The sequence below is a fragment of the Schistocerca piceifrons genome, chromosome 10 (genome assembly GCF_021461385.2).
Source record: "Schistocerca piceifrons isolate TAMUIC-IGC-003096 chromosome 10, iqSchPice1.1, whole genome shotgun sequence".
In the NCBI taxonomy this organism is placed as follows: Eukaryota; Metazoa; Arthropoda; class Insecta; order Orthoptera; family Acrididae; genus Schistocerca; species Schistocerca piceifrons.
In genome coordinates, this window is record NC_060147.1 from 61131916 (window position 1) to 61158462 (window position 26547).

A 26547-nucleotide genomic window follows, 5' to 3' on the forward strand; every position below is an offset into this window, starting at 1 on the left:
TTTGATGGGCCAGGTTCCTCAGTGTCACCAGAAATACTTTGAGTTACGGATTCAGGGTCTGTACATAGAGTTGATCCCAGATTGACCTATTCTTAAAACAGCGAGTCAGCCTCAGCAAGTTCGTTGATTTCGTCAGCGGTTCCCTCAACATCCTCCATAACAACTTCTTCACTGTCTTCATATAAAAATTTTGGCACGTTTTCACTAAGTCCGCAACGAATGATGATGTGCAGCGTCTTGTGTAGTTGGCAACCGTGCAAGATTCAGTTTGCTTTTTGTGGCAGACTTGGCGAATAGCTGGTACCGCAAATGGTCTAGTGTGTGGGAACTGCTGACACCTCCACTATACAATGCGATAGTAACCTGTTCTCCTGCTGTTATTATTTCTTCACGGGTAGCATGTGGTTTATTGAACGTGCAAAGCGCTGATGTTAGGTGTTCATTTTTCGCAATATTGCGGCACTTAATTTTTCCTTGACCAAAAAAGCGGATGTTGTATCACATCCGCTAAAGGCGTGAGTGAACAGAATATATTAACTGTCAAACTTGTAAGATGCAGTGGAAAACCACTTGTCTTCTGCATTTCCTCTTCCTGGCTTTAAGAAAAATAAGTTTTCAATGCCTTGCCCCAAACCGGTCATGAGCACAAGCAGGTCAACATCTTCTCCTACAATGACAACACTTCCAAAATCTTTGGTTCTTGAAATGAAATGGCAGATGCTACAATCATAACGTCAGCATCTTCTTGTGCCTGGTGCACTTCAATGCTACACTTCAGAAATTCCTTTTTAAGAAGTGTGATCAAACGCATCTTGTTTCGTTCGTTGTACAACAACTTGTCCTGAGGGACTTGGTTCACCATCTCTGATTCACACAATCCGACGTGAATGTGTTCGTAGTTACTGAATATGATGCTGTTTGTCCTGGCCCTGCAGCAGAGTGAGATGGTAAATTCCAATGAATAACATGATGAGTAATATGTTTATACTACACAAATAGAAACTGAAATAACAGTGTTCAAAAATTAGGTATTTTGCCACTTTGCTCGAAATTTGAAAAATTGGTATGTGTCTATTTTATGCCTCTTCAGGAGACGACTAATCTTCCCTGTTGTCGAACCACAAAACGGTAAGAATGCAATCTGCTTGGTGTCTTCTTCAGAGGTCTTCTTCCTTTGAGCCTTGCGTGACACTGCTTGTGAGATTTCATCGTCTGAGACCGTTTCAGCTCGATTTACTAACGTCCTGAGAACTGTTTGTGTGCTGGGTGATGGAAGCTAGTGGCGTGCAGATACCGATCCGTGTGGATGGGCCTTCGGTAAACGCTGTGACTTAGAGACCCATTGGGTTTACGACGGATGAGCACACCCAAGAACGGCAGGGAACCCTCCTCCTCTACTTCCATTGTGGAGTAGATGTGGTTGTGGATGCTGTTGAGATGCTCCAGGAACTCATCTAACTTTTCTTGTCCATGTGGCTAAATGACGAAGGTATCGTTGACGTTGCGATAAAAACAGCTCGGCTTTTCAGGAGCCGTGTCTAAGGCGATGTCTTCGAAATGCTCCATAGAGAGGTTGGCTACTACTGGAGCTAATGGACTTCCCATCGCCACGGCGGGACCGAGCACCTGTGACGTCACGAGCGACGTCACGACTATGTAAACACGGCTGTGACAACCACACGACAGTCATCCACTTGACAATGTCAGAGGAGATCTCTGCCGAAAGCTCGTCAGCAGTTAACCACTGTTTTATTATTGGATTTCGCCGCGAAAGCATGCATTCGTACATAAGAAACACTGTATCTACCTGACTGTCTTGATCCAAAGCTTTCAGTATGTCATCAGAGAAAAGTGTGTTTTGGGTTTCACGTGATCGATTTTTTCGAAATCCGTGCTGGTTGGCGTTGAGGGGGACATTCTGTTAAAGATTCTTCATAATGCTAGAGCTCAGTGTATGTTCTAAGATTCAGCAACAAATCGATGTCAAGGATATTGCGCGGTAGTTCTGTGGATCACTTCTAATACCATTCTTGTAGAGTGCGTGACCTGTGCCTTTTTCCCAGAACTGGCCATGGTTTTTTGTTCGAGGTATCTACGATATAGTTAGAAGAGGGGCTAATTCGACCATAAATAGTGTATAGCCGTGATTCCCAATAGGTGGTCCGCGCGGACCCCCAGGGGTCCGCAAGATGCTTTAAGAATAAAAAATATATTAAACATATTTCGTATGATAACAGATGTTTCGTTTTGGCTGCTTCCTGCATGAGCATAACTTTGTTGTTGATGTGGTCTTCAGTCCAGAGACTGGTTTGATGCAGCTCCCCATGCTATTCTATCCTGTGCAAGCTTCTTCATGTCCCAGTACCTACTGCAACCTACATCCTTCTGAATCTGTTTAGTGTATTCATCTCTTGGTCTCGCTCTACGATTTTTACCCTCCACGCTGCCCTCCAATGCTAAATTTGTGATTCCTTGATGCCTCAGAACATGTCCTACCAACCTGTCCCTTCTTCCCGTCAGGTTGTGCCACAAACTCCTCCCCAATTCTATTCACTACCTCCTCCGTTTTCTTCCATACATGGCTACACTCCATACAAATTCCTTCAGAGAAGACTTCCTGACACCTAAATCTATACTTCTGCGTCTAGCTTCTTCCTAGAGTGTTAAGAGATCGGCAGTGAGCATGAGTAACTTCTTATTCATACGGAAGTAAGATGGCTTTCTCAAGGTAGAATCTTGTCAAGATTTTTTGAACTTAGGAGACGAGGGTCGTGTCTTCCTACTCGACACGCGGATTTTCTCACTAACTTCTCTTGGCTTTACTCAGTTGCGTTCTTAGCTGATGTGTTTGAACACTTGAATGTGTTAAACTTGAGTTTACAAGGAAAAAATGTAGACATGTTCAAAGTTTAGGATAAGATTAGTGCTATGGTCAAAAAAGTGTCTAATCTAGGCGTCAAGGATAGAAGATGAATCACTAACTAACTTTTCTACTTTAAAACAATTCTTGGAGTCATCAGAGGAGAGTTTGCCTGACCAGATCAAGATCAATGTAGCCGAGCATCTACGCAGCCTAGAGAGTATTTCCCTGAACCTGACGACAGATGATTTCGAAATCCCTTGAGCTGTGAAGAAGTAGACAAAATCCAAGGCCTCACTGAAGATGAGCAAGATCAACTTGTGGATGTGTCCAGATGTGGCACAATGATAAACATTTCCATCGGTGATAAAATTACAGACTTCTGGGCATCGGCACGCAAGGACTACAAGAAACTTGGAGATAAGGCAATGAAAAATATCCTACCAATTGTAACCACATGTCGGTGTGAGCAAGCATTTTCTTCCATGTGTTTCATGAAAAACAAACGTAGGAATCGGCTCGACATGCGGTCGGATTTCAGACTGACAGTTTCAAGTTTGGAACCTACACTACTGGCCATTAAAAATGTTACATCAAGAAGAAATGCATATGATAAACGGGTATTCATTGGACAAATATATTATACTAGAACTGGCATGTGAGTACATTTTCACGCAATTTGGGTGCATAGATCCTGAGAGATCAGTACCCAGAACAACCACCTCTGTCCGTAATAACGGCCTTGATACGCCTGGGCATTGAGTCAAACAGAGCTCGGATGGTGTGCACAGGTACAGCTGCCCATGCTGCTTCAACACGATACCACAGTTCATCAAGAGTAGTGACTGGCGTATTGTGACGAGCCAGTTGCTCGGCCACCAAAAATCTGGAGAATGTGCTGGCCAAGGCAGCAGTCGAACATTTTCTGTATCCATAAAGGCCCGTACAGGACCTGCAACATGCGGTCGTGCATTATCTTGCTGAAATGTAGGGTTTCGCAGGGATCAAATGGGGGTAGAGCCACGGGTCGTAACACATCTGAAATGTAACGGTCACTGTGCAGAGTGCCGTCAATGCGAACAAGAGGTGACCGATACGTGTAACCAATGGCACCCCATACCATCACGCCGGGTGATACGCCAGTATGGTGATGACCAATACACGCTTCGAATGTGGGTTTACCGCGATGTCGCCAAACACGGATGCGACCATCATGATGGACTCATCCGAAAAAATAACGTTTTGCCATTCGTGCACCCAGGATAGTCGTTGAGTACACCATCACAGGCGCTCCTGTCTGTGATGCAGCGTCGAGGGTAACGGCAGCCATGGTCTCAAAGCTGCTGCAAACGTCGTCGAACTGTTCGTGCAGATGGTTGTTGTCTTGCGATCGTCCCCATCTGTTGACTCGGGGATCGATCCGTTACAGCCATGCGGATAAGATGTCTGTCATCTCGACTGCTAGTGATACGGTGTGTTGGGATCCAGCACGGCGTTCCGTATTAGCCTCCTGAACCCACCGATTCCATATTCTGCTAACAGTCATTGGATCTCGCCCAATGCGAGTAGGTATGTCGCGATACGATAAGCCGCAATCGCGGTAGGCTAAATCCGACCTTTATCAAAGTCGGAAACGTTATGGTACCCATTTCTCCTCCTTATACGAGGCATCACAACAACGTTTCAACAGGCAGCGCCGGTCAACTGTTGTTTTATTTTTTTAAGGAGCTTGTTATACTAAACACCCAAATTTGACAACTAAGATTTTGAGCAATAATCGGAAATTTAACAAAACCAATGATGAAACTTCCTGGCAGATTAAAACTGTGTGCCGGACCGAGACTCGAACTCGGGACCTTTGCCATTCGCGGGCAAGTGCTCTACCAACTGATCTACCAAACCACGACTCACGCCCCGTCCTGACAGCTTTACTTCTGCCAGTACCTCGTCTCCTACCTTCCAAACCTTACAGAAGCTCTCCTTGCCCTCGAAAGGCAAAGGTCCCGAGTTCGAGTCTTGGTCCGGCACACAGTTTTAATCTGCCAGGAAGTTTCATATCAGCGCACACTCCGATGCAGAGTGAAAATCTCGTTCTAAAAACAATGATGGCTAAATTGGAAAAGTTCTAAGCTCAAAATTTATTCGATAATGATTATATCAATGTTTTTTCTAAGTACCAAAAATAGAAAACGTATAAAAAGACTCTTAATTTGGCTTTTCTAGGTACTCGATACTGTGATATCTACATCTACATTTATACTCCGCAAGCCACCCAACGGTGTGTGGCGGAGGGAACTTTACGTGCCACTGTCATTACCTCCCACTCGCGTATGGTTCGCGGGAAGAACGACTGCCGGAAAGCCTCCGTGCGCGGTCGAATCTCTCTAATTTTACATTCGTGATCTCGGGATCTGGCTCTGAGCACTATGGGACTTAACATCTGTGGTCATCAGTCCCCTAGAACTTAGAACTACTTAAACCTAACTAACCCAAGGGCATCACACAGATCCATGCCCGAGGCAGGATTCGAACCTGCGACCGTAGCGGTCACGCGGTTCGAGACTGAAGCGCCTAGAACCGCACGGCCACACCGGCTGGCTGAGGTATAAGTAGGGGGAAGCAATACATTCGATACCTCATCCAGAATCGCACTCTATCGAAACCTGGACAGCAAGCTACACCGCGATGCAGAGCGCCTCTCTTGAAGAGTCTGCCACTTGCGTTTGTTAAACATCTCCGTTACGCTATCACGCGTACCAAGTAACCCTGTGACGAAACGCGCCGATCTTCTTTGGGTCTTCTCTGTCTTCTCTGTCAACCCGACCTGGTACGGATCCCACAATGATTACCAATACTCAGGTATAGGCCGAACGAGTGTTTTGTAAGCCACCTCCTTTGTTGATGGACTACATTTTCTAAGGACTCTTCCAATGAATCTCAACCTGGCACCCGCCTTACCAACAATTAATATTATATGATCATTCCACTTCAAATCGTTCCGTACGCATACTCCCAGATATTTTGCAGAAGTAACTGCTACCAGTGTTTGTTCCGCTATCATATAATCATACAATAAGGGATCCTTTTTCTATGTGTTCGTAATACATTACATTTGCCTATGTTAAGGGTCAGTTGCCACTACCTGCACCAAGTGCCTATCCGCTGCAGATCTTCCTGCATTTCGCTGCAATTTTCTAATGCTGCAACTTCTCTGTATACTACAGCTTCATCCGCGAAAAGCCGCATGGAACTTCCGACACTATCTACTAGGTCATTTATACATGCTGTGGAAAGCAGTGGTCCCATAACACTCCCCTGTGGCACGCCAGAGGTTACTTCGACGTCTGTAGACGTCTCTGCATTGAGAACAACATGTTGTGTTCTGTTTGCTAAAAACTCTTCAATCCAGCCACAGAGCTGGTCTGATATTCCGTAGGCTCTTACTTTGTTTATCAGGCGACAGTGCGGAACGGTATCGAATGCTTTCCGGAAGTCAAGGAAAATGGCGTCTACCTGTGAGCCTGTATCTAATATTTTCTGGGTCTCATGAACAAATAAAGCGAGTTTTGCGCATCTGCTCGACGACCCTTCTTGAAAACTGGGACTACCTGTGCTCGTTTCCAATCGTTTGGAACCTTCCGTTCCTCTAGAGACTTGCGATACACGGCTGTTAGAAGGGGGGCAAGTTCTTTCGCATACTTTGTGTAGAATCGAACTGGTCTCCCGTCAGGTCCAGTGGACTTTCCTCTGTTGAGTGAGTTCAGTTGCTTTTCTATTTCTTGGACACTTATTTCGATGTCAGCCATTTTTTCATGACAAGGTACCTATCATGCTCGATGAGGGGGTCCTCGAGAAAGTTTTGTTGGGAACCTCTGCTGTGTAGAATCTGACAGGGGTTCCATGGGGACTTGGAGCTCTGTTCACTGACACTATTACTTTCTTCATTAATCTTTTCAGTGGTACGAGATGTTTTTTGTTTCGTGACAAGCGTGTTAAGAGGAAGCCTGTGCTCGGCTGCCCACAGCACGACGGCATCGCCCGCTGCCGGCGGTGGCAACTCCACCACCACCACCACCACCAGCAGCAGCGGCGGCAGGCCCACCGTGGTGAGCCAGAGGGCCGACCCTGCCCAGGAGACGTACTCGCTGTCGGTGTCGCCGCCGCTGCAGCCGGGCGCCCGCTACGTGCTCGAGATCCCCTTCCGAGGCGTGCTGCGCGACTCCCTCACCGGCTTCTACCGCACCTCCTACCGCGAGGATGGCCGCACCAAGTGAGTGTACAGGAGTAAACCTCATGTCAACAAACACACACAGCCGCCGTAGCACACGTCCACTTACACTCTTTGAAGTAGGTCCCACTTATGTTCCAAGTCTGTTCAGAAAATTTCCAGAACATTCCTAATTTCGCGCCAGTGGTGTGTTTGAGCGAAGTGCAGTTGGCATACCTGCACACGCCCGTGTTTAATGCGCAACTGCTGGAAGTTTCACTGCTGTGTGTCTGTTAGTTATTGTTCAGTGCTGTATTTGAAACGCCCGCTAAACCCGCTGGGCAGAACAGGTAATAGGATTGTGGAAAGGGCCAAGAGTTGAGGTCAGTTTCTGCTTCTAATTGTCATTTATTGTAATTTAGCAACTCTTTCACGGCTGAAGGCTTCCAACAGGAAATCTTAACAAGATAAAAATCCAATGAAGATAGCAGAAAGATAACAAAAAAAAAAAACATACGCAAAGTGCAATACAAATGTCTGAGTGCCACAGTTAAATTTCAGAACTTCAGAATATATTACCAGGAGGCCAACAAGAAATCTTAAACAAAAATTCAATTAAGATGTTGTTGTTGTTGTTGTGGTCTTCAGTCCTGAGACTGGTTTCGTATTGCTCACCAAACTACTCTGTCCTATGCAAGCCTCATCATTTCCGAGTACCTACTGCAACCTACATCCTTCTGAATCTGCTTAGTGAATTCATCTCTTTGTCTCCCTCTACGATTTTTACCCTCCACGCTGTGCTCCAGTACTAAATTGGTCATCCCTTGATGCCTCAGAACTTGTCCTACCAACAGATCCCGTCTTCTAGTAAAGTTGTGCCACAAACTCCTCTCCAATTCTATTCAGTACCTCCTCATTAATTACGTGATCTACCCATCTAATATTCAGCATTCTTCTGTAGCACCACATTTCGAAAGCTTCTATTCTCTTCTTGTCCAAACTATTTATCGTCCATGTTTCACTTGCATACATGGCTACACTCCACACAAATATTTTCAGAAACGACTTCCTGACACTTAAATCAATACTCGATGTTAACAAATTTCTCTTCTTCAGAAACGCTTTCCTTGCCATTGCCAGTCTACATTTTATATCCTCTCTACTTCGACCATCATCGGTTATTTTGCTCCCCAAATAACAAAACTCCTTTACTGCTTTAAGTGTCTCATTTCCTAATCTAATTCCCTCAGCAGCACCCGACTTTATTCGACTACATTCCATTATCCTCGTTTTGTTTTTGTTGATCCTCCTTTCAAGACACTGTCCATTCTGTTCAACTGCTCTTCCAAGTCCTTTGCTGTCTCTGACAGAATTACAATGTCATCGGCGGACCTCAAAATTTTTATATCTTCTCCATAGATTTTAATACCTTCTCCGAACTTTTCTTTTGTTTCCTTTACTGCTTGCTGGATATACAGAATTACAGATAGAATAGCGTCGGGGAGAGGCTACAACCCTGACTCACTCCCTTTCCAACCACTGCTTCCCTTTCATGTCCCTCGACTCTTATAAATGCCATCTGCTTTCTATACAAATTGTAAATAGCCTTTCGCTCCCTGTATTTTACCCCTGCCACCGTCAGAATTTGAAAGAGAGTATTCCAGTCAAAATTGTCAAAAGCTTTCTCTAAGTCTACATATGCTAGAAATGTAGGTTTGCCTTTCGTTAACCTTTCTTCTAAGATAAGTCGTAGGGTCAGTATTGCCTCACGTGTTCCAACATTTCTACGGAATCCAAATTGATCTTCCCCGAGGTCGGCTTCTACCAGTTTTTCCATTCTTCTGTAAAGAATTCGCGTTAGTATTTTGCAGCTGTGATTTATTAAACTGATAGTTCGGTAATTTTCACATCTATCTGACATTAAAGAGGAATTAAAAAAAAAAAAAAATTTCACTGTGTTGCCTCATCCTCTATACTCTCCAGACCTGGCCCCTGCGGACATTTTTTTATTTCCCAACTTGGAAAAACCATTGAAAGGACGAAGATTTGCAACGACGGACAAGACAAAAGAAAATTCGCAGACGGCGCTTCGCGCGTATGAAGACTGCTTCCGGAAGTCCAAACGGAACGGTGTATCAATTGTGGAAGAGTGTGTTTCGAAGCAGACTATTCACAATAAGGAAAAGGTAAGCGTAGAAAAAATGCTCTGGACAAAGTTCCGGAAGTTTTTGAACAGACCTTGTACTAGATATCTTATTACTATGTTACGGTAAAAAAAATGGTTCAAATGGCTCTGAGCACTATGGGACTTAACATCTGTGGTCATCAGTCCCCTAGAACTTAGAACTACTTAAACCTAACTAACCTAACGACATCACACATATCCATGCCCGAGGCAGGATTCGAACCTGCGACCGTAGCGGTCACGCGGTTCCAGACTGAAGTGCCTAGAACCGCACGGCCACATCGGCCGGCGTGTTACGGTAAATGAAACTTTAACATATTCTAATAAATGAAGAGCCGTCAACGTCTTAATTAATCATACTTCAGCTAAGGTTTTTTTTTTCTTTTTTTTTTCATCTCTTCAGAAATTGTGTATATTGTCGCAGTCTCTGTATTGTTATGCTCTGATTGGGGAGCTGTCAATAAGTAATATGAAAATGGCTGATGCTGCTTCCTGCTCCGTTGTGAAACTCCGCGCGCGTAACACCGATAATAGTGGAGAAAAACAGATTATTCTCAATTGTTTTTCACACTTTTACAGAAATAATCGTCTTTGAAATATTTCTTACTAAAGTTACATCGTTTTTGTAAATGGGATGTATAGCTGAATCGGTAGCATGTAGTAATCTGGTAAGTTCATGGATCGCTGGTTCAAATCTCGCTTTTTGGTCTTTTATATTGTTCAGTTTGCAACTCCTAATTAAGATCCTTTAAATTTAGAAAACATAAAAAAATTAAATTTTTAGTACAAAAATGAAGAATCGAATGCTCATTATTTGGAGTACGCCCATCGTTTTATGCCACAGTGAAAAGCGTCGTAGTTCAGTCTGGAACAGCGCGACCACTACGCTCGCAGGTTCGAATCCTGCCTCGGGCATGGATGTGTGTGATGTCCTTAGGTTAGTTAGGTTTAAGTAGTTCTAAGTTCTAGGGGACTGATGACCGCAGACGTTTGAGTCCCATAGTGCTCAGAACCATTTGAAAAGCGTCGTAGAAATATGGAAACCAATTTCCACACCATCGAGCACACCGTACAAATGCTGCATTTTTAAGTTGCCACCGTACCACTGCAACATGAACCCAACAGAACTGATCTGGTACCAAGTTAAAGAGATTTGTCGCGAGAAATAATAAGACATTCAAGCTAAAAGACGTACAGCAACTGATGCATGATGCTTTGTCAGTGTCAAATGTTGGGGCGATACAAAACGGCGCGTCATAAAATAAGATGAGAAAATGTGGCGCTTGGATGGCTTCGTGGATTGTGTTGTTGATCGACTCGTTATCAACGTAGCGGATTACAGTTCCAGTACTGAAATTTATATGTCGTATTCGTATATGAAAAGGAGTTCAGTTATTACCAGACGACTGAGTAAGTAATGTCTTCATTGGCCTCAATATTTAACTATTCGAAGAAGTCCCTGTAGTACGCTTTTGCGTCAAACATATCCTGCGCGTAAAAATTTCCCTGTGCTTGGGTTAGGAATTTTCATCGCCCTTGTTTTTAGTTATAATATTATGGTAGCTAAGAACTAGATCATGTGCTTTCCGCCTGGCGACCCAATGAAGCGTGTGATATTGCTGGAGTTTTGCGGCATACACTACTGGCCATTAAAATTGCTACATCAAGAAGAAATGCAGATGATAAACGGGTATTCATTGGACAAATATATTATACTAGAACTGACATGTGAGTACATTTTCACGCAGTTTGGGTGCATAGATCCTGAGAGATCAGTACCCAGAACAACCACCTCTGGTCGTAATAACGGCCTTGATACGCCTGGGCATTGAGTCAAACAGAGCTCGGATGGTGTGCACAGGTACAGCTGCCCATGCTGCTTCAACACGATACCACAGTTCATCAAGAATAGTGACTGGCGAATTGTGACGAGCCAGTTGCTCGGCCACCAAAAATCTGGAGAATGTGCTGGCCAGGACAGCAGTCGAACATTTTCTGTATCCATAAAGGCCCGTACAGGACCTGAAACATGCGGTCGTGCATTATCGTGCTGAAATGTAGGGTTTTCGCAGGGATCGAATGAAGGGTAGAGCCGCGGGTCGTAACACATCTGAAATGTAACGTCCACTGTTCAGCAAAGTGCCGTCAATGCGAACAAGAGGTGACCGAGACGTGTAACCAATGGTACCCCATACCATCACGCCGGGAGATACGCCAGTATGGCGATGGCGAATACACGCTTCCAATGTGCGTTCACCGCGATGTCGCCAAACACGGATGAGACCATCATGATGGTGTAAACAGAACCTGGATTCATCCGAAAAAATGGATTGCCATTCGTGCACCCAGGTTCGTCGTTGAGTACACCATCGCAGGCGCTCCTGTCTGTGATGCAGCGTCAAGGGTAACCGCAGCCACAGTCTCCGAGCTGATAGTCCTTGCTGCTGCAAACGTCGTCGAACTGTTCGTGCAGCTGGTTGTTGTTTAGCAAACGTCTCCATCTGTTAACTCAGGGATCGAGACGAGGCTGCACGATCCGTTCCAGCCATGTGGATAAGATGCCTGTCACCTCGACTGCTAGTGATACGAGGCCGTAGCGATCCTGCTCGGCGTTCCCTATTACCCTCCTGAACCCACCGATTCCATATTTTGCTAATAGTCATTGGATCTCGACCAACGCGAGCAGCAATGTCGCGATACGATAAACCACAATCGCGATAGGCTACAATCCGACCTTTACCAAAGTCGGAAACGTGACGGTATGCATTTCTCCTCCTTACACGAGGCATCACAACAACGTTTCACTAGGCAGCGCCGGTGAACTGCTGTTTATGAATGAGAAATAGGTTGGAAACTTTCCTCATGTCAGCACGTTTTAGGTGTCGCCACCGGTGCCAACCTTGTGTGAATGTTCTGAAAAGCTATTCATTTGCATATCACACCATCTTCTTCCTGTCGGTTAAATTTCGAGTCTGTATAACATCATCTTCGTGGTGAAATAATTTTATGGGCCAGTAGTGTATTATTTCATTCTGTTTAAAAATTGAATTAAATTGGAAGGTATATTGTTTCTCTGCGCGTCACCTTTTACATCCTAACTCAGCTGCTCAACAGTTGGACCAGCTGGCTGACCATCGCTGTCCACGGTAAATGCGCTGCGAAAGTTGCTGTCCCATTATTATCGTTCATTCGATATGCGGGCAACGCGCAGAATAAAACGTTTCCCTGTTACTGTACTTGACCTTACTCGAGACAACTTGGCTTCCGCTCTACGCGAAACAAAACCCAATGAGATTCCAGCAAACGCGGAAGAATACATGGTGTAATGTTTACATCACGTTCATTCGTACGATGAACGCAGTATACATGCAGCATGCGACAGCTAGTGTCCAGGGCTGCCTTCGCCATCACTGTCTGACCATTTCCCCTGAACAGAACATTCTGCCCGCCATTTCACGGAAAGATTTCTCCTATTTAAAAGTTCAAGGGCAGATTTTTGGCCTGCTTAACCTGCCCTCACGCGGGACGTATTTCTAACCGCGAAGCCAGTCAGACGTAGTGTCCCTCATAGTCGCTGCACGCTCTGTAACGACATGCTACACCTCACGGACCATAACGTGCCTCGTGATTTGCTGTCTCTGTGCTCTGCAGCGATCGTTGTCGGTTTTGTTTAGCTCACAGACTAAACAGTTTCTTCACGGAAATGAACGCGCATAAAATACCTGTGTTGGCTCTGTGAGCGATTGTCGGGAGAAAAGCGGAGGAAACGTAAATTGAGCATAGAATTGCACGACAATCTGACGTACATACTGTAAGCTATTTCGTAAATCAATCCAATCCTCATCCCATTTCCGATTGTAAATTTAATATATTTAATGTATATTGTCTAATGTCAATGCCTGCCCCGATAGCTGAGTGGATGCCGGCACGGTAGTTCAGCGTGTTCGATCAGAGAGCTGCCTGGCCTCTGCAATAAAAAAACAGAGTGAAAAGATCAACAACGAACTTCAACGGATGTCATGTGACGTCCGCTGCGACGAAATACAGCGAACCAAAGTGGTCAGCGCGGCGGTCTGTCACCCCAAAGGGCCCGGGTTCGATTCCCGGCTGGACGGAGATTTTCTTCGCTCAGGGACTGGGTGTTGTCCTCATTATCATTTCATCATCATCAGTGGAAAGCAACGAAAACAGCTACTGGAATCACTTCCCTAGACGCTCATGCAGTGGACCTCTCTGACAAGGCTTCCCCCATGGCAAGACAGAACACAAAGTTTTTTTTTTCTTATCTCAATTTGCGCACCCAAAATATCCATAATAATATGGATCTTGCACTAACTGCCATCACTCTGAAATAACGTGCTTCGTCACATAGACTTAAAGATCGTTTCATAGTTTCGTTTCACGGGAAGAGGAGTTTTTTCAGTCCAATGAATACCCGTTTATCATCTGCGTTTCTTCTTGGTGTAGCAATTTTAATGGCCAGTAGTGTATAATTTTTTGGTGTTTAATATGCAAATTCTACCAGAAAGACGGGCTTTTGGAAAATCATCGTTGTGCCATAACACTGAAACGGTATACTTTCATAGCAGCCAAGTTATAAGACTAAAAACATCCAATTGCAGGAAACCTTTACCTACCGATATATGGTTTCCTGTCATTTTATTATTCGATGATGATGATGATTGGTTTGTAGGGCGCTCAACTGCGGAATCATCAGTGGCCGTACGAAGTTCCAGTTTGTGCACAGTCCAGTCTAACCAGTGCCACGAATGATGATGATGATGAAGACAACACCAAGTCCCCGGGCAGAGCAAATCCCCAACCAGGCCGGTTAATCATTCGAGAGTTCTTCTATCTGCTTATGCTTCGAAACAACCACATACTCTAAAATAAAGAAAACCCACCATATACGACGTTTAACGCCATACAATAAGGCGGCTTCACTTCTGACGTAAAAGCGATGTCGCATCTCATTGGCCACGTTCCTCACCACGTGGCAAAACTTTGGAATGTTAAATTCTTTATTTCACACTCGGCAGTGTAGTGAAGTCCCACACTGTTACGTGCCGAGAGCCTCGTCCGCGTGCGTTTTCACGTCCCGTGAGAGGACGCTTTTAGAGACACTATAGACACACATATCATATGCGGATTTTAGAATCTTTACGTCTGAGATGCGGAATTTACTACGATTTTCTAGCACTGCAGTGAACGGAGCTCTGTGGTGGCTGCCTGCCGACAGGACAGTACTTCTCGCGACTTTCTACGCCAGATGCCAACTTACCTAAATCAGAATTTATACTTACATGATGTCATGTCCGAGAGAACAGACACCATATCCATATAAGTACATAGTTCTGGCAACGAACTTAAACGGGCGTCTGGGGACGTCCGCCACGAACAATTGCAACGATCTATAACGAACAGAATGAGATTTTTCGCCGGCACGGTAGCTCAGCGTGTTCGGCCAGAGAGCCGGTTGGCCTCTGTAATAAAAAACTGAGTGGAAAGATCAACCACCGAACTTGAACAGGATGTCTTGCGACGTCCGCAACGACCAAACACAAAGATCAATAACGAACAAAATGAAAAAAAAGATGGATAGAGCGTCTTCCATGTGAGCAGGAGATACCGGGTTCGAGTCCCGGTCGGGGCACACATTTTCACCTGTCCCAGTTGATATAGATCAACGCCTGTTAGCAGCTGTAGGTATTAACATAATTCTAATAAATCAGACTTAGTTCGAGGATGATTCGGCAAATGTGGTAACAGTTCTCACAGGAGTATAAATACCCGTGCAAATTAAGTTCCGTGTATGATCAAAGGTTTCATACGTTACTAGTAGATAACAGCAGCAGTATTGCTGCGCTTCGAAACATTTATTTATTATTTTACTGTCCTCCCCCCCCCCCCAGTGGCCGAGTGATTTCCCAAAACCGCTTAAGGCGAATGCCGGGATGGTTCCTCGAAAGGTCATAGCCACTTTTCCTTCTCCGTTCTTCCCTAGTCCGAGCTTGTGCTCCGTCATTAACGACCTCGTTGTAGATGAGACGTTAAACATTTATATCGTCCTCCAGCAGAGCCTCACTCAGTCACACTCTGCCCTCTTTTAAATACAGAATATCTTTCAGTGGCTTGTTTGTGATACTCCTACAATTAGTCACATAATGAAACGTACCCACTCAGTCCAAAAATTTTCGAGACTGGATTAATAAAAATTGAGGACCTTCAAGATGCTGGTTTCGGTTCTTCAGATGTTCCACGTAGCCTCCCCCCACCCGAGTACAAAAGACAGATCGTTCATAGAACCAAGTGAAATTGTCGCAATAATTCTTCTTTTGGATAGTGTTCAACTTTCATGTCACATTGACATCAATGTTGGTTATGTCGTCAAAAGACTTGACCATTTATGGGAATTTCTGCACTTTGTCGTTTTGTGGTGGCTTCGTCTTGTTAGTACCAAGTCTTATCATCCATGATGATTCTTTCCAGGAAAGAATTGGCCGCGTTTTGCATTTCACTCAAGTCATGGCTGGCGACCACATGCCGTCGTTTCTTTCGGAGTCAACATATGTGCGACAAATCGTGCACACAATTTTTTCCTCGTCTCCAAAAAACCTGGAGAATGTGCAGAAAGCTTAATTTAGAGATGATGCTCCCTTGCGATTTGTGACACAAGGACATTGACACACTACTGTCACACGTCCACTGCTTAACATTGCCAGCTCACAAATGATTTGTCGAATCCACATATGTAATTACAGTCTTTAGCTCAAGGTGCCACGGTTGTCACTGCAATGCCGTCGCTTATAAGCCAGGAGTAAAATCAGTCTCGGCACTTTTTGGATGGATAGTGTATACTATTGATGACTGTAGCCTATAAATGTGATCTTGAGTTTGAGACGTTTTGTCCATTTACCACTGGTCCTGCTGCGTTAATTTCAACTGAGTTGATGCCGGTGTACAGGAAATCCGGTACAATATCTTGTTCAACGTTATGTAGGGTCCAACAAAGAATACCACATTTTCACGATCCAGTATTAGGAAACACGAAAGGCCACTCTCTGACAGTTTCAATAGAATTGGATAACAGAAATACTAAAGTGCGAAAGAGGTGCAAGGAGTGTTACAAGTCTTGGAAGGGTTGAAGCTATTGATATGAATTATAAAGGTGACACCTCTGCCCACCTTGTTAGTCACAGACAGACTGATTGCTATGTTCTTGCATTCTCAATTCTGGTCTGCTGCCTAATGAATTGCATAAAGCATGCATGATTTTTTTCTTTTCGTTTGTAATTTACGTATTGCATACAACTAGTTTTCCTTCTAATTCTCGATGTGTCATGACTAACCTGCAGCAGCCTACATCTTCATGGTGCATTTCAGTTCTAACATTGCACTATTACTTGACCATCTAAAGACACCCTTGATATGTTTTTCAGAATTTTATGTGGAAGAGATGGCTACTATGACAGAAACTAGACTTTAACTGTCTCACAGCTGCATCTAGGTTTGTTTTATTGGTGACTAGTTTCGAACTTTAATATTCTTCTTACGTTTATACGGGGTGTTCAAAAAGTCACTCCTTAGTACCGTATGATTGTTCGCCTGCCTGGGTTACTTCCCTTCAAGTGGACTCTCCCAACATTCCACGGTTTCGTTTATCTCGGCCGGCGTCAGTACTATGGGTACGTATTGACGTGAACGTTTTAAGTTTAGCTCCTTTGTTTCGTTTTTGTCACTGTTAAAATGATAAACATTGAAGAACGTGAGTTTTTAGTCTGACAAGTGTTCAAAGCTGGCGGTAAATACAAAGTTTAAGTTCGTCAAACATTTAGTTCAGTTTCGTCGGAGACAACACTCCCATATCGCGATACTGTGCGAGATTTGATTAACAAATTTCGAAGTACGGGTTCAGTTACAGATGCACCGAGAAGTGGTCGTCCTAGCGTTTTGTCTGAGGATAAACCACTCCATATTTCCGATAAAATCCCCTTGAGTCCGAACAATTCAGTAAGAAAATTCGCCCAGGAAATCGATGTTAGTGTCGGAACGTCCCACACAGCTGTAAGGAAGAAGTAGAACTTTTCCCATACAAAGTGACAGTCGCGCAAGAACTCAAAAATAATGATCCAAGCAAGAGACTGCATTATTGTCAATAGTTCAAAAATTTCGTTCAACATAATGGAAGGGATATCCTTATTGAAAAGTTTTTCACTTATGAGGCGTGGTTTCATTTATCCAGATGCATGAACTTGCAAAATTCTCGTATGTGGAGTACCGCACATCAGTTGTGTATTCATGAGGAACCACCTCATTCTGTGAAAATAGGAGTTTGGATTGCAATTTCTAGACGTCGGATTGTGGGTCCCGTATTTTTCAACGAAACAACAAACGCACGACGATACTACAATCATATTCTCTACTCATTCATAGGAGAACTTGTGTTAAGTGAAATACTGAACGGTTATTTTCAATAAGATGGTGCAACCGCGCATACAGCTCGCAATGTAACTGCTTGCTGATGTTTTTGGGGATCGCATAATTTCACAGGGACTTAGGCCTCCACGATCGCCTGACCTATCACCACATGATTTTTTCTTCTGGGTGCAGCGAAAGCAACTGTCTATAAAAACCGTCCAAAATCCACTGAAAACTGCAACATCCACTTTTACTGCTTCTGTTACAGAAGAAATGTTACAGCTTGTGTTTGGAAATTTGATTAGACGAATTGAATTGTGTATTCAACAACAGGGGGGGGGGGGGGGCACACTTTCAACATTTAATGTGAATATTTGTAAGTAAAACTGAATATTAAATAAACTAATAACTTGTATTTCACTGAGTTTCATTTCGGTATATTCACTGCGGCATACGGCAAGCGCGATACAGCACTGCGGAGAGACTTTTTGAGCACCCTGTATATTTAATGCTGAGAATGTGTGTTTGTATGAGAACTCTTCCCAGGCCCCTGGTCGAAATGGACCAAATCTGCCACACAATCTCCTTGCCCTGATAGGACCAACGTAGCTCTACATCTAACATTTATGGAGATACATACATGTGATTTGTTAAGCACCTACTGTATAGAACCGAGCGAGGTGGCGCAGCGGTTAGCACACTGGACTCGCATTCGGGAGGACGACGGTTCAATCCCGTCTCCAGCCATCCTGATTTAGGTTTTCCGTGATTTCCCTAAATCGCTTCAGGCAAATGCCGGGATGGTTCCTTTGAGAGGGCACGGCCGATTTCCTTCCTCATCCTTCCCTCATCCGAGCTTGCGCTCCGTCTCTAATGACCTCGTTGTCGACGGGACGTTAAACACTAATCTCCCCCACCTACTGTATAGGCTGCTCAGCATGACACGTGCATGTTGTGGGATTGTATCGATATGCCTTATCAACCTGTTACAGGTCTCAGCGGCCGGCTTAATTTGATGTTTCTTATTGGTGGTGTTATGCATATCGTACATCTTTGTGGCACTTTAAAAGTGTGGGTGATGGTAAGTTATATTTGGGGGGAGAGCTACAGACAGTAAGAAATTATGGCCCTTCAGAAGCGAACCCTGGATCGGCGACTGTACAACGTGTACTTCTTTTTGAGAGATTAATGCTGTGTACCAGAGTCGGATTCAAATCCGGGACTTTTCCTGTTCTTCGCTGTGAGCTACCCACGCACAAATCAGTACACACAGTTTCAGTCTGCCAAGAAGTTCTAAAACAGCACCGTTCTTCTGAAGATTGAAACATTTATTCTGAAAACAGTCCTAGGCCATCGCTCAACTATCTCTCGCCACTGCCCATTCTTTCAGACGTGCTAGTCTAGCAAAGTATGAGGGCGTCTGTGAAGTTAGAAGAGAGCTGTACGAGTGTCTCATGAGTTGCACCCAAATAGTTTAGTTGTCTGGAAACAGAAGGTTCTGGATTCGAGTCCCACTGTGGAACGCTGACGTACGTAATATGCGAGGAGAATTCAAAGCACCGCATATTCCACTGCAGCGTGATAGTATCATTCGGAGAAAGTGCTGTTGCTGATCTTACTAAGTAGAATGAGTTTGCGAACTATTACGATTAGCTTGATGAATTACTGGCAGTATGACATGTAATGACCACATAGGCTCAGTCGTAGTAAAGCAGCTAGCAGACCATGGAGGAGACTGCTTGCAAAAATACTGTGTGTCCCATCTTAGACTGTTAGTCAAATGTGCTGGACCCACATCAAATAGTACGGGGTGTTCAAAAAGTCTCTCCGCAGTGCCGTATGATTGTTAGCCGCGCGTGCCGTATGCCGCAGTGAATATACCGAAATGAAACTCAATGAAATACAAGTTATTAATTTATTGAATATTCATTTTTACTATCAAATTTTCACATTACATGTTGAAAGTGTCCCCCCTGTTGTTGAATACACAATTCAGTTCGTCTAATCACGTTTCCAAACACAAGCTGTAACATTTTTTCAGAAAACAGAGGCAGTGAAAGTGGATATTGCAATTTTCAATTCATCGATGGATTTTGGGCGGTTTTTATAGACAGTTGCTTTCGCTGCACTCCAGAAGAAAAATTCAGGTGGTGTTAGGTCAAGCGATCGTGGAGACCATAGTCCCTGTGAAATATGCGATCACCAAAGGCATCAGCAAGCAGTGACATTGAAACGCGAGCTATATGCGCGATTGCACCATCTTGTGGAAAATAACTGCTCAGTATTTCACTTAACAAGTTCTCCTGTGAATGGCTACAGATTATCACTGTAGTACCGTTGTGCGTTTATTGTTTTGTTGGAAAACCCAGGCAGGCGAACAATCATACGGCACGCGCGGATAACAATTGTATGGCACGGCGGAGGGACGTTTTGAACACTCCGTACTAGCGCCAATCATTCCACGAAAGAATACTTGCAAAGTTTCAAGAAGCAGGATGAAGAAAACTGTTAAGATTTTTAAATGAAACAAACGTGATTAACGTTCTGTATCTTTATTCTTCATGTCTACATATTTATTTCTCAACGTAGTCTTTCTGGCGACGAAGACATTTCTGCCAGCGAGAGACCAGTTTGTTGATTACCTTCACTGTAGAAGGTTTCGTTTCGTTGACGGAGCTACAGCCTCACCTTTGTACCGCTTCATCACTATCAAAGTGAAGTTCTCGAAGGCGTTCTTGAAGTTTTGGGAACATTACGAGCACGAACAACTAAAGGTCGCAACTGATCCCGATACGATCACCACCGTGCACAGCTTTCATTCTGCTGAGGATTTCAATTGGAGGCACGTTTCGTGCGCTTAGTTACCCGACTGTAGCACGCTGTTTCTCACGCACTGCCGTGTTACCCCTTGCAATTCGGAGCCCTCTAGCGGCAGAAAGTTGCAACTTCGGTCAGCGAAACGGGGAAGTCGGCCGAGTAATATGCATGACGTGTAGTACCTCAACCGACATTGAAAACTGAATTAGAGGCATTACTTTTCCAGCACGCCCTAGTGTGTAGATATTATTCGCAAAGCGTATTGCGAATACAGTTGATAGTAAACAAGTAATAAATCGAAACGTCATGACCGATCCTGAAGTTTTACTGCATGAACAACAAAAATGTAGTAAGCTATAAAGTCTTTTTTCTTTCCATTATTTTGTAGGAGAGAACATCAGCGAGAAAAAGTCTCGTAAAGATATGAAATTACGTGAAAAATTTGTTGGAAGTCGCCGAGTCCTCTTATTCTCAAATACTGGATGACTAAAAAAAAAAAAAAAAAAAAAAAAAAAAAAAAAAAAAAAAAAAAAAAAAAAAAAAAAAATGGTTCAAATGGCTCTGAGCACTATGGGACTTAACATCTCAGGTCATCAGTCCCAGAGAACTTAGAACTACTTAAACCTAACTAACCTAAGGACATCACACACATCCACGCCGGAGGCAGGATTCGAACCTGCGACCGTAGCAGCCCCGCGGTTCCGGACTGCAGCGCTAGAACCGCACGGCCACCGCGGCCGGCACTGGATGAGTAAAAAAATGGCTCTGAGCGCTATGGGACTTTACATCTGTGGTCATCAGTCCCCTAGAACTTAGAACTACTTACACCTAACTAACCTAAGGACATCACACACATCCATGCCCGAGGCAGGATTCGAACCTGCGACCGTAGCGGTCACGCGGTTCCAGACTGAAGCGCCTAGAACCGCACGGCCACCCCGACCGGCACTTGATGAGTAAAGTACGGGTATTTGAGCGCCGTCTGTTTCGCTGCCGTAACACACACAGAATTGCTAGCTGTAGTACTTGTCTTATTGTGTTAATCTGTTTAATAACATTATACCTCTCAATGAGAATTTTTAAATTCGGTCAGTAAGTACAGGAAATACTGATCAGTAATGTAGGTAAAACTAGAAGAAATTCGTTCAGAATTCGTGGTACAGTGTGAAATGCCTCCTACCACGCACTTCACAGTGCTTCGCCAAGTGTAGTTGTATAGTAGGTGTAGATGCGGAACAAGGGACGTTAATCAATCATTTCAGTGATTGCCTCATTTGCGCTTGACAGTAAGGAAGTCGGAGATGACATTCGTGATCTCGGAGAAACTGGTAAGGAAATCGTGAAGCTGGTCGTGCGAGTGCGTGCGTATGCGTGTGTCGAACGCAGATTTGTGAGTGGGTGTTTATACAGCGTCTTGTGAATGGCTTCAGCAGGTTCTAAGAAGCACCGCACACAGAACGCCACTCTGCGGTTCAATTATACTGTGTGCGCGCTCTGGGATGACTTGACAACTTCGTGTTAGAGAGTGTGATTCCCCCTTGTGTAACTCCGCAAATTACCCGTTGCCACATATTGCCGTGCTGGCGTCGTTAAAGGGCAGTCCCCAAGACTGAAGAGTGTAAGCCGCTCTGTTCAAGACAGACGAGCTGATCAAAAGTATCCGAACTCCTGTCAGTGGACGTTAATTTCGGATGTGTACACACTTCGCTTTCACGACTGCTTGAACTCTGCTAGGAATACTTTCAGTGAAGTGTCCGAATGTCTGTGGAGGAATGGCAGTCCATTCTTCTATTTTTCTTCCCGAGACTTTTTTCCCTTGGCTCTTGCCTTGCCACTTTCTTCCCTCTGCCCTTCAAACCGCTACTTTCGTTCAACTTTCGACCCAATCTCCAGATGACCACGTATTAATGGTTAACCTTAACCAGACATACGCAAACATCGCAGTACCCACATCCTGCGACACCTCACTTTAGTGAAAACTAACCCTTATGCAGAGATGGCAGTAGACCTTTTGTGTTGGCCTTCTTGCCGATGTGGGCGTGGAGGGGCTCCACTTCCTTGAGTCGAAGGAAGATGAAAGCTATGGTGTTTGCAGATGATCTGATGATTTGGGGGAATAAGGAGGAGGAAATACAAGAGCAGTTGGACGTATGGGAACGAACAGTACAACAAGAATATGGGATGAAATTTAGTATAAGTAAGAGTGAGATGATTATCGCAACAAGAAAGAAGGAGACAGGAGCAACTGGAATAACAGTTGGTGGGGAACGATTGAGGATGAGATGATTATCGCAACAAGAGAGAAGGAGACAGGAGCAACTGGAATAACAGTTGGTGGGGAACGATTGAGGAGAGTGGAGAGTTTCAAGTACCTAGGAAGCCTGATACAGGAAAATAGCAAAAACTACAGAGAAATACACGAGCGGGGGAGAAAAGCAGGAGCATTCGGAAGAGTGTCAGAAGCCTGATATAGAGCAAGGCTGTACCGCAAATCAGTAAAAAGGTTATATACCGACCATACTATGTCCTAATCCTGACATGCATCAGAAACCTAGGTTATGAAAGGAAGAGGGAAAAGGAAAATTACAAGCTACTGAGACGAAATTTTTGAGAAACAGTATTGGAGTGACAAAGATAGAGAAGTTAAGAAATGAATCAGAGAGTTGATGAAGGTGTAACCATTACAGGAGGAGACAGAGAAATCAAGGCTGAGATGGTTTGGACACGTTAAGAGAATGAAGCTGGATGGAAAGAGACCTGGAGGAAGACGGAGAGAAATGCGTAAAGGAAAAGACAGGACCAAAGTGAAGACGGAGAGATGGTGGCAAGACAGAAGACGACGGAGAGGCCTATGTTCCATACAGATCCGGCCAGAGGCTGGAAACTGTCCAAGATGATGATGATTATGATGAGTCTAAACTGCAGAGCTAATCAATTCGACATTCTAACTCATCCTACAGGTGTCCTATTGGATTCACATTGGACATCTGGACAGGTCAGTCAGTTTCAAGATTGTTATTGTCAACAAACCATTATCTCACAGACGCTGCTCTACGGCAGTGTGCATTGCCATGCTGAGTCGGTCATCGTCCCCGAACTTTTCTACTACTGGACGCAGTAGACACAATGCAGTAAGATGTGGTCGTATCCTTCCGCATATAGCGATTTTTTAAGGACAATAAAAGGACCGCAACATGATAACGAAAAACAGTCTCATGCCGTAACAGCATCTTCTCCGTACGTCACTTGAGGTGTTGCTTTTTCAATAATTAATAAAATATGCCCCAAACGTTTAATTAATGCTAAAAACAGTAAAAATAAATTTTCTCTATGTAAGTAAATCTGTCGTTTGTTATTGATTGCTGTCTCATAGATGTAAGTGTCGCTCTCGTATCTGTTACCTTTGGTTAAATACGTCAATTTAATGGTAACAGCCCTGTTTGAATCAAGAACCTACTTTCCTCCTCCATTGATGCCACATCTCAATTTATTATGTTGCATTTTGGAACTTTTTCAGGCTGCATCGAAGGGGTGGCCACAGCCGAATGCTACTAGTGTTCAGTCGTTGGCATTTATCAAACTGTTATTTCAACTTTCCTGAGATCTCTTTTACCTATCTTTTCTGTCAGTATCTGGACAATGTAATTACGCGACCTGCGTGATTTTGGAATTGGTCACTGCTCTCTAAACAATGCCGTCGCTCAACGTTCTTGTCGATCTGGCGGGAATTGGATGCTGGATGGCAGAATGCAAAGTAATTATTAAAAAGTTAATCTGCGCCCCAACAGGCCATGAAGGCCCAACGGTACCGACCGGCCGTCGTGTCATCCTCAGACCACATGTGGATATGCAGGGGCATGTGGTCAGCAAACCGCTCTCCCAACCGTATGTCAGTTTACGGGACCACAGCCACTACTTCTCAGTCAAGTAGCTCCTCAGTTTGCCTCACAAGGGCTGAGTAAACCCCCTTGCCAGCAGCGCTCGGCAGACCGGATGGTCGCCCACCCAACTTCGGTGATGACGGGAACCGGTGTTACCACTGCGGCAAGCCGTTGATCAAGTAAACATTTTCCATGCACCGTTTTACCATTTCAGAAACTTTTCCACCAGCAGATTTGATTAAAAGTTCTGTAATATATTATAGTGTCAGTAATATTATACGCTGTTGGCATTACACATGGTGCCATGAAACGTTCTCGAGGCATTCGCCAAACTCGAACCCTTCCATCGGGTTGCCAAATGTGCAGCAGCGATTCATCAGTCCAAATCACACGTTTCCTATGATCCCTTGTCCAGTGGCTCACTCTCTAAACCATCTCAAACGTCATTTAGCACTGAGTACAGAGCTGTTCGACAGTTCTTTTCAACTCCCCTACGCACAGCTGTCGTGGTAAGGGCTGTTTTGTTCTTGTTTGGTTTTTTTATGATGGCTAAGTGAACAACGCGCAGCTGTGCAATTTTGTTTTCTACTCGGCAAAAATGCTGCTGAAACTGAAAACAGCTTACCAAGACGGTCCCGTGGGAAATAGCTCAAGTGTGCGAGTGGGTTGCTCGATTTAAAAATGGCGACATGTGGGTTGATAACAAACCTCGTTCTGAACGTCTATCAACTGCTCGAATCGACGAGAATATTGAAAACGTAAGAGAGCTTGTGCTCACACAGATCGTCGACAGAAATTAGTGGGTTATATTGGAGCTCCGATCAGCGAATTTTAACGGAAGATTTGAGAATGAAAAGAGTTGCTGCCAGGACTGATGACCATAGTGCTCAGAGCCATTTTTTTTATACCCCACGCGCCTACTCGCCTGACCTGGCTCCGAGCGACTTTTTATTTCCACGCATGAAAAGGGGCGTGAAAGAACACCGATTTGACAACAGTGAAGAGGTCTAGGGAAAAAAATGATGGGAACACCGGTGGGACAAATGTATTAGATGTAATGGAGAGTATTTGGAAGGGGGTAAGCTTGTTTCGTAAACATTTTGAAAATATATAGTTTTTAAATTCCTTTTTCCGGAAATAAAATGTTAAGGGAAATCTATAGTCTAGACTGGTTTAAAGGTCACTGCCATCTACTGCGACTCAGTGATGTCTTTCCATAAAACGTAGCCGTAACTAAAATCATTGTAATTTTTTCATAATGTGGGACCACAGTCAAATATACTTCTTTAAAGTCAGTACCGCCATTAAACTGTTTTTTATTTGCAGTGTTACATTTACACGATCATGATTTCGGCTTCAAAGTGCCATTATCAAGTGTTTTAATGTTATACAGTGCCTAAGATGGCATACTGTCGTATTTGACCCGTAGACAATGTGTCTAATAGTGTATTTTAAATTCGACAGTATGCCATCTTAGGCACTGTATGACATCAAAACACTTGATAATGGCACTTTGAGCCGAAATCATGATTGTGTAAGTGTAAATGTAAAAATAAACAACAATCTAATGGCAGTACTGACTAAAGAGATAAAATCATTGTGTTCTCGTGGCGTTGTTGGCCGCCGCACGCGGAATAGTGCCTCTCTTATGCTCCACGATTTTCACTGTTGAGATGAACTGACACTCCAGTGTTAATCTGTTCCAAGCTAGCATAGAAGTTGTCAATAACCCACCGAAGTTAAAAACCCGCCTATTTCACCCGTTTGTTTATAAACAGAGCGATTCAGCTGCCCCTATCGATGCCTTTCATGCAACCCGCAATGTTATACCTGGCTTTCCAAAGTTCACGCGAGATTTTCATATTCTCGCGCCCACTGAGCGCAAACAACATGGTTTATTCCTTAGAACAGAGGATTTTTCTGGTGTTGGAATTCCACCGCCTAGAACACAATGTTGTTGCAACACGACGAAGTTTTCAACGGAGGTTTAATGTAACCAAAGGACCGAAAAGCGATACAATAAAGGATCTGTTTGACAATTTTCAACGGACTGGGAACGTGACGGATGAACGTGCTGGAAAGGTAGGGCGACCGCGTAAGGCAACCACAGAGGGCAACGCGCAGCTAGTGCAGCAGGTGATCCAACAGCGGCCTCGGGTTTCCGTTCGCCGTGTTGCAG

The 26547-nt window shown here is 44.2% G+C and overlaps 1 protein-coding gene across 1 annotated transcript in view; it reads left to right on the forward strand.

The window, feature by feature from the left end:
* LOC124718692 (aminopeptidase N-like) overlaps positions 1-26547 on the forward strand; it is a 214701-nt gene that overhangs the window by 49526 nt on the left and 138628 nt on the right. The window contains exon 3 of the mRNA XM_047244315.1: positions 6885-7130. Within this exon, the coding sequence (XP_047100271.1) occupies positions 6885-7130 (246 nt within the window). The remainder of the gene's footprint in view (positions 1-6884; positions 7131-26547) is intronic.